Source organism: Calliphora vicina, chromosome 5 (assembly GCF_958450345.1).
Source record: "Calliphora vicina chromosome 5, idCalVici1.1, whole genome shotgun sequence".
In the NCBI taxonomy this organism is placed as follows: Eukaryota; Metazoa; Arthropoda; class Insecta; order Diptera; family Calliphoridae; genus Calliphora; species Calliphora vicina.
In genome coordinates, this window is record NC_088784.1 from 42695744 (window position 1) to 42705132 (window position 9389).

General features: G+C 31.3%; 1 protein-coding gene across 1 annotated transcript; it reads left to right on the forward strand.

Moving 5' to 3' along the window:
• Window positions 1-247: 247 nt before the first annotated feature.
• calypso (ubiquitin carboxyl-terminal hydrolase calypso) lies at window positions 248-1795 on the forward strand. Its single transcript, XM_065512534.1, has 2 exons — window positions 248-1442; window positions 1504-1795. Exons 1-2 carry the CDS (start codon window positions 339-341, stop codon window positions 1765-1767), a joined length of 1368 nt encoding a protein of 455 aa, XP_065368606.1. The 5' UTR covers window positions 248-338; the 3' UTR covers window positions 1768-1795.
• Window positions 1796-9389: the final 7594 nt, after the last annotated feature.

The window sequence follows — 9389 nt, forward strand, 5'->3', positions numbered from 1 at the left end:
AAAACAATCACAATTATAACAATTAGTTATAATTTCTGAATATGCGCTATTATTTCTTTATTTATTATTTATTCAAAATTGTAATACAAATACAAAATTGTAATTACACATTAAGTGGCAACACTTGTTTAAACTTTGTGAACGAAATTGCCACCTTTTTTTAATCTTAAAAAAACATTCAGCTTTCATATACATATATAATTTCTGAACAAACATATGGCAATAATTTTCAAAAACAAATATAATAAAAGCATCTCATATTTTTTTGTTTACTATTCACCGAAATAATGCAATTTAGTTATAAAAAATTAGGTTTAAAATAAAATATTTTATTTATTATGTCGGCTAATAAAATGCCTGTAGACATTAATCGTCTTACTGAAGGTTGGTTGGAATTAGAATCAGACCCAGGACTTTTCACACTATTGCTTGAGGATTTCGGTGTTCATGGAGTACAAGTTGAGGAAGTATATGATCTTCAAAAACCTATAGAGGGTCCAGTATATGGATTCATTTTTCTATTCCGTTGGATAGAGGAAAGAAGAGCACGCAGAAAAATTGTAGAAACCACAGCTGAAATCTTTGTAAAAGACGATGAAGCTGTAGCAAATATATTCTTTGCTCAGCAAGTTGTTCCAAACAGCTGCGCTACTCATGCATTACTATCGGTACTTTTGAATTGCAGTGAGGCAGACTTACACTTGGGAGACACTTTAAGCCGACTTAAAAGTCACACCAAAGGCATGTCTCCCGAAAATAAGGGCTGGGCTATTGGCAATACACCAGAGCTCGCATGTGCACACAATTCACACGCTATGCCTCAGGCCAGACGACTATTGGAAAGAAATGCTGGTTCAGGTGTATCTACGGGACGATTTACCGGAGAAGCTTTTCATTTTGTAAGTTTTGTTCCTATAAATGGTCACCTATTTGAATTGGATGGTTTGAAGCCGTATCCAATGGATCATGGTGGCTGGGAGGAATGTGAGGATTGGACGGACAAATTCAGACGTGTTATGGCAGAACGACTTGGTATTGCCACCGGCGAACAAGACATTCGTTTCAATTTAATGGCCGTAGTTCCAGATCGTCGCATAGCTATAACGCACAAATTGAAAATGTTGCGCACCAATCAGGCCATAGTTTCTGGAACCTTACAAAAACTTCTGAAGGCCAATGAAGCTGTTGCTAATGCCTCAGACAGTGGAGCTTTGACCACATTAAAATCTGAAGAGAACGGAACAGATCAATCATCGTCTTCATCTACATCATCTTCACAGTTAAACCAACAACAACGTAGTGTTTCGCCTTCACCTCTTTTGGATGCTTCGAACGCCTTCACCGTAAGAGATTTACAGTCTCTGTTGAAAAATCTTGATTCTGAAATTGCAATTAATGAACAACATTTAAATGATGAAAATGATCGACGCTACATGTTTAAGGTTGGTTTTATTTGTTCAACACTTTTCATCTTGATATTATTTAAAACATTTTTTTCAATAGGTGGACGACTGTCGACGTACACATAATTATGATGAATTTATATGTACATTTCTTTCTATGTTGGCTCATCAGGGAGTATTGGGAGAGTTGGTCAGTCAGCATTTGCTGCCTTCAAAGAAAATTGGTGGTCAAAGTGCGGTTAATCGCATTAGCAAACAAACGTCTAATAACAATGCAGTTGCACCCAAACAAAAGAATGGAAAATCACCAAAAACACCAGGGCGGCGAAGAAAAGGTCGAAATAAATGTAAAAAACGTAAATAAATACATATTTATAAATATCTTCTAAGAAGAGTTTTTCAAGTTTAATGATATACTAACTACATATGTACTCTACTATTTGAGTGTTGCATTCTGTTTATTAACATATAATCATTGGCAATTGGTATTTTTTTACTTTTTATGATGATATTTTAGTTAGGACTTTATTGTTGATATTTTGTATATTACTGTAAATTTTAATTAGGACAAACTCGTGTTCATGTAAAAAAAAGTAAATCAAACTAAAATACTTCAGAAAAGAATTGTAAAATGTTTATATGGAAAATTACCATAAGAAACGTGGCAGGAATTTATTCAGATTCCAAATTGTTATATTGCTCCAACATTTTTAAATAAACTTTGGCCAGTACTGCTTTCAATTGTTTTTGATGAAAAATTGTGCAGATTACTTAGTCTCCATCCATACTGTGAAACATTTGCTGTAAAACATTTGAGATTGTTGAAGAAAGGATTTCCTTTGCAAAGGGTACTCTGTTTCATGTACATGAAGTTTTTGTTGAGTATGTCATCCACATTTATTCGTTCATATTCGTTCTGTACAGAAATGTTAAAAACTGAAAAGCAAAAACTGCACTGTGTGGCCACGAATGCAGTTTCAAAGGAGAATTTAAAAATGTTTTGAAGCAAATGTTTCACAGTGTGTACCGGGACTTAAGAGCAATTATTTGGACGGTTGAGTGAAAAGAAAAAAAAACTTTTTTTTATAAAATTTGGTGACATGAATTTCGTATATACAGTGATATAAATGTGCTCTAAACATAAAAGGATGTACCAAAAAAATTGTTTTTTTCGCTTCTATTTACACTCCACATATTTATATCTTTATAAAATAACAAAAACTAAAAATTGCATAATTTAAAATGTAAAGTTTTGCATAAAAATCAAAATAACACAATTTCTTGCGCCAAACACAAAATTGGACAGAGTAAAATAGGTATTCAAGGCGATAAATATTTAGTTGCATATCCTTTGTTGTCTCGAATGACCTGTAATCGCTTTTGAATTGATTTTACCATATTTTGGCATACTTCCGGCTCTATTGGGGTCCATGCTTCCAGTAAGGACTCTTTTATCTGAACTAACGTGTTAAATTTTATTTGATGGACTCTCCTTGCTGGACTCTCCTTTAATTGCATTAAAGTCTGGGTTCTGTGCATGAGTTTCTATAAGTTTGGGACAGTTATGGATCAACCAAATATTTGCCACACCTGATGTGAGCTATGGATCGTAGTCTTGATAAAAGGAAAAGATGTTTTCTGTACCCACTATTTCGCACTTTGCTCTATATTTTGGACAAATTTGTCTATGTTGAGATAGACAAATTTGTCCATTTTGCCATCGATAAAATGCAAATTGCATACTCCGGCACTCAATATGTAGCCCAAACTATAACAGAGCCTACTCCATGCGTAACAGTGGCTTTTGTGTTTTTATAATAGAATTCGGCAACAGCATGTAGTCTGATCCATGTACAATAATTTTACTTCCGTCAGTGATTAAATGCTTAAAATAATGGCAACTATCAATAAAAATGCGCTTTACGGTGGTTTACTAACAAATTTATTACTTTGTCCCAAAAATCTTATATTTTGTTTATGATTTGGAGCTGCATATTGAGTGCCGAAGTATGCAATTTGCATTTTATCGATGGCAAAATGGACAAATTTGTCTATCTGACCGAGATGCACCACAGAAAAACGTTGGTGACACAAACCCTATTTTTCGACCACTCAATTTCAAAAATCAAATGATGCAGTATTGTAGAGAAATTTTTAAAGAAAAAAATAATAAATTATTTTTAAAAAACTTAAGTAAAGTCCATGCAAGGGTGTTAAGCAAAAATTTACTTATATTTTCACGACATTATTTCACGTTCATTATTTCATGTATAATTTTCACGACATTATTTCATTTATAATATTCCCGATAATACCATTTACCTTTAACATTTTTGAAAAATATAGCATTTCACCATAAATAAAAAAAATAAAATGGAGATATCATAAACCGTTAAGATATGCAAAACTATAAGCCTCTAAAAATTATTTAATTTTTGATTTTCCATGAGGAAAAAATAATGTAGCCCCACTTTCTACCAAGCTAATCTATATATATAAAAGAGTAACGTTACTGACTGACTGACTGACTGACTGAATGACTGACTGACTGACTGATTCATCATCGCACAGCCCAAACGGCTGAAGCTAGAATCACGAAATTTTAACTGTGGGTTCCTCCCTCCCCAAAACGATCCGATAAGAAGGGATTTTTGGAAATTCGAACGTTTAGGGGGTAAAAACGGGTAAATTCGGTAACCTTATATCTTCAAAACTAATAAAGATACAAAAAAACTTAAAATAGCATGTTACTCCATTTAAAAAATAAGCTGACAGGTGTTTCGTACTTTTTGGAAATTCGAAACTTTTAGGGGAGAAAACGGGTAAAAACTGTATTTTGGTACTTTTTTTGCACCCTATGTATCTTTTAAACCAATAAACATAGAAACAAATTTTAAATCGTATTCTTTAATTAAGAAAAAATAAAAAATATAAGTTTGGTACTTTTTGGAAATTCGAACCTTTAAGGGATAAAAATTGTGATAATTTTTGGTACTTTTTCATAAAATATGTTTTTCTATAATTTGACATAGACATACAAATATTTTATTATGAGCTCCCACCACGTTACAGAAATTTATTTGAATGAAATTGTACCACCTCAATGGCGATAAAAAAGGTACCAAAAAGGGGATAAAATCGGGAAAATACATTATATTTGAAATTATTAAGCCAATTTTGATAATTTTTTTTAACGTTGGTTCCTGGATTCATACAAAAATTAACTAACAGGGTGTTATTTGGAACTCGAGTACCAAGGTGTATATTGGGCCAAATCCGGGTAAACAGTTTGGTACTTTTTTTAAAACATATTTATTCTTGGGCACATTAACACAGATTTTAATATTTTGATACATGCCTGTAGCATAAACAATTTTGGCAAAATGGAATATTTTTAAATTTCAAACTTGAGGGGTGTTCAAGTAAGAAAAGGGAAATTTGTACTTTTCTCCTAATGGTACTTTTTTAAAATTTTAAATTATTTCAGTTATCGACATTAAAGTTAGCTGATATGTATTTGAGTGAAGTTAGTGTTAGGAATAGGGGATAATATTTAGGTACCAAAATGTGTCAACTGAACTATAGGTACTTTTTTGTTCATCTAATGGTACTTTTTTGAAATTTCTATAATAATGGACTTAGAAACATGAAATTAAACATATATGGTCCTAAGTGAGTGAGAATTCTAGGGGGAGACTTTTTGGTACTTTTTCTTTATTGGAATGGTACTTTTTGTAATTTCTTCACCAATGAACCTAGAAACATGAAATAAAGCTTATATATAAACCGAGTGAGTGGAAAACCACAAGTGTGGGTTTTTTGGTACTTTTTCTATATTCTAATGGTACTTTTTTGAATTTTCTATAACTATGGACTTAGAAACATGAAATTAAGCATATATGGTCATAAGTGAGTGAGAATTCTAGGGGGAGACTTTTTGGTACTTTTTCTTTATTCTAATGGTACTTTTTGAATTTTCTATAACTATGGACTTAGAAACATGAAATTAAGCATATATGGTCCTAGGTAAGTGATAATTCTAGGGGGAGACTTTTTGGTACTTTTTCTTTATTCGATTGGTACTTTTTGTAATTTCTTCACCAATGAACCTAGAAACATGAAATAAAGCTTATATGGAACCGAGTGAGTGGGAAACCACAAGTGTGGGCTTTTTGGTCCTTTTTCTATATTCTAATGGTACTTTTTTGAATTTTCTTTAACAATGGACTTAGAGACATGAAATTAAGCATATATGGTCCTAAGTGAGTAAGAATTCTAGGGGGAGACTTTTTTTACTTTTTCTTTATTCGAATGGTACTTTTTGTAATTTCTTCACCAATGAACCTAAAAACATGAAATTAAGACCGGAGTGAGTGGGAATCTACAAGTGAATGCTTTTTGTACTTTTTCTATATTCGAATGGTACTTTTTGAATTTTCTGTAATAATGAACATAGAAATATGAAGTTAAGCATATATGGTCCTAAGTGAGTGAGAATTCTAGGGGGAGACTTTTTGGTACTTTTTGTTTATTCTAATAGTACTTTTTTGAATTTTCTATAACTATGGACTTAGAAACATGAAATTAAGCATATATGGTCCTAAGTAAGTGAGAATTCTATGGGGAGACTTTGTGGTACTTTTTCTTTATTCGATTGGTACTTTTTGTAATTTCTTCACCAATTAACCTAGAAACATGAAATAAAGCTTATATGGAACCGAGTGAGTGGGAAACTACAAGTGGGTGCTTTTTGGTACTTTTTCTATATTCTAATGGTACTTTTTGAATTTTCTATAATATAATGGACCTAGAAATATGAAATTAAGCGTATATGGTCCTAAGTGATTGAAAATTCAAGCGGATACCTCATGGTACCTTTTGTTTATTCTAATGGTACTTTTTTTTAATTTTCTATAGCAATGGACTTATAAACATGAAATTAAACATATATGGTCCTAAGTGAGTGAGAATTCTAAGGGGAGACTTTTTGGTACTTTTTCTTTATTCGAATGGTACTTTTTGTAATTTCTTCACCAATGAACCTAGAATCATGAAATAAAGCTTATATGAACCCGAGTGACTGGAAAACCACAAGTGTATACTTTTTAGTACTTTGAATTTTTGAATTTTTTGAATTTTCTATAACAATGAACTTAGAAATACGAAATTAAACATATATGGTCCTAAGTGAGTAAGAAGTCTAGGGGGAGACTTTTTGGTACTTATTCTTTATTCAAATGGTACTTTTTGTAATTTCTTCACCAATGAACCTAGAAACATTAAATAAAGGTTATACGGACCCGAGTGGGTGAGCAACTACAAGTGGGTGCTTTTTGGTACTTTTTCTATATTCTAATGGTACTTTTTGAATTTTCTATAACATAATGGACCTAGAAATATGAAATTAAGCGTATATGGTCCTAAGTGACTGAAAATTCAAGCGGATACCTCATGGTACCTCTTATTTGTTCTAATGGTACTTTTTTTTTAATTTTCTATAGCAATGGACTTAAAAACATGAAATTAAACATACATGGTCCTAAGTGAGTTAGAATTCTAGGGGAGACTTTTTGGTACTTTTTCTTTATTCGAATGGTACTTTTTGTAATTTCTACACCAATGAACCTAAAGCCATGAAATTAAGCTTATATGGACCCGAGTGAGTGGGGGATTTTTGGTACTTTTTATATATTCTAAGGGTACTTTTTTGGATTTCCTATAATAATGGACCTAGAGTTTCCAAAGCCGCGGTTTCGGTTTTAAAAAATTAAAAACCGATCGGTTTCGGTTTTGTGATAATTTATTAAATCTTAAGTATTATAGAAACAAAATTAGTTGATAATATAGGAAATGATATACAAATCTAAAATTCAAACTTGATAATCAATGGTACTATTTCCTTATTGCAATGGTACTTTTTGAATATTTTATAATAATAAACCTAAAAATTTAAAATTAGGAACACATTTTGCATTTTCTATAATAATGGACCCAGAAATATGAAATTAGACATTTACAATTAGATTCACAAAGTGAGACTTGATAGTACTATTTCTTTCTTCTAATTGGGGTGGCGAAGCGCACCGGGTCAGCTAGTGTTTTAATAAAATGAGAGGTGGAAGAGTCTTCTTTCGATTATGTTTTCGGAAGTTTTCGAAACAGGATGAAAACTTAAAATTTGCTGTCGAATGATAAACGAAATATCAAAAAATTCTTACCTATGTATGGGTTTCATGGGTGGTGGGTGTGACCGATTTTATTGAAACTCGACATGCTTTGTTCTTTTGTTTCAGCAAATACACTGGTGCATACTCCTATAAACGCACTTAATTTGTTTCTGTATTTTTGTTATATCTTTGTTGTTCTCATCCAAAAGCAAAATTTAACTTTTTTAATGAGAGACAACATAACGGTACTTTTTGAAAGTAAACAAGTTTTTTTTTCTTATTCTTGTTATTTGCCTTAATTATGCGACCAAATGTTCTTGGTGCTATTTTAAGTGGAAGATTCGTATAAACGCAGACGTGAAATTTGTTTTTAAAAAAGTTACCAAAAATAAACTAGTTTTTTTCAACCAAAGGTACGTTTCTAATAGTAAAATCTCAATTTACTGCACCTTTTTATATTTGAATCAATAAATTCCATCACTTTTAAAGATGCCCAAGGGAACTTTTTTGTCCGATCAAGAAAAGATTCAAATTAAAAAGGTAAACATTATGGAGTTCGCAAACCTACAAAGGGAAATACAAAACTAACAAGAAGAGAATTTAATTTAATTTAATAAAACAAGAAGCAACCCGCAACAAATTTAATACCACACAAATAAAGAATAAATTGAATCTCCCAGTGACTTCCAAACACGTTGCAAACATTTTACGAAACGATGAAAACATAAAATGGAAAAAGCCGAAATGTAAACCAATGCTTAAAAGCACCATAAAGAAAATCGTCTAAAATTCGCAAGAAAAAATATTAAATGGACAGATGAGTGGAAAAAAGTTATTTTCTCTGAGGAAAAAAAAATTAATTTAGACGGTCCTGACTCATGCTATTGGCACGATTTGAGATCAAACGATGTTCGGATGTCAAAACGTAATTTCGGTGGTTGCAGTGTTATGGTTTGGGCAGCGCACAGTGGGGCATAATCGAAATTTTTTGGAAATAAATCTGGAATTTATAAACGGCTGGTCCGGTCGGGATAAAATTTGAATTGGGCTTAGCCAAGGAGTATTAGAGTTTAAGTTATTAAAATGGGCCCTACAAATGCTTCAGGGGTACGCTATGGGCAAAGTAAGGTACCTTCGACATGTAAAATTTTTAAACACGTCCCTTTTTTTGTTTCCCATCCGATTTCAAAGAATTTTATATTTTTGGAAAGCGCTCGGCTAGGTTGCTTACATGTCCTATTTACCTCTTATAATTTCCTAGTTATAGGCATTTCAAAATTGAAATTTTGCCATACCTTTTTCCGCTTTTTTAAAAATATAGGTCGCACTTTTGGACCGAATGGACTCGAATTTTTTTTGTTAGTTAGACAACTAAATTACCAATAACATACAAAAGACTTTAGAGCAATATCGATTACGAATCCAAAAATAACCTATTTTTTTTATTATTATTTATTTTCAACAGCCTAGCCTATTGGCCATAATCGGTTATAAATTTCTACTTAAAAAAATAGTTTACATTAAAAAATTTAAATATAAAATAAATTAAATAATTATGATATAAATTAAATAAATATTATAAATAAAATTGAACAAAGTCAAAACTTAAACTCAAACATATTACATTATAAAACATCATTATTAGATAATGATTTTTTAATTGATGTCAGTAAATTAGCAACTTGATAGCTTGATTTTCAAATTTAAAAATTCAAAAATAGTATATTTTTGGATAAAAAGGTGACTTAACTCTTTTTTTATTAAAAAACATCTTTCTTTAAGAAAATATAACAATTTTATGTTTTTCTATAAAGTTTCT

What these genes read in the sequence shown, in the direction of transcription:
- calypso (XM_065512534.1), top strand. Translation starts at nt 339, where the DNA reads ATGTCGGCTAATAAAATGCCTGTAGACATTAATCGTCTTACTGAAGGT. An exon ending in ATCGACGCTACATGTTTAAG is followed by an intron (nt 1,443 to 1,503) that starts GTTGGTTTTATT and finishes TTTTTTCAATAG; the next exon opens with GTGGACGACTGTCGACGTAC.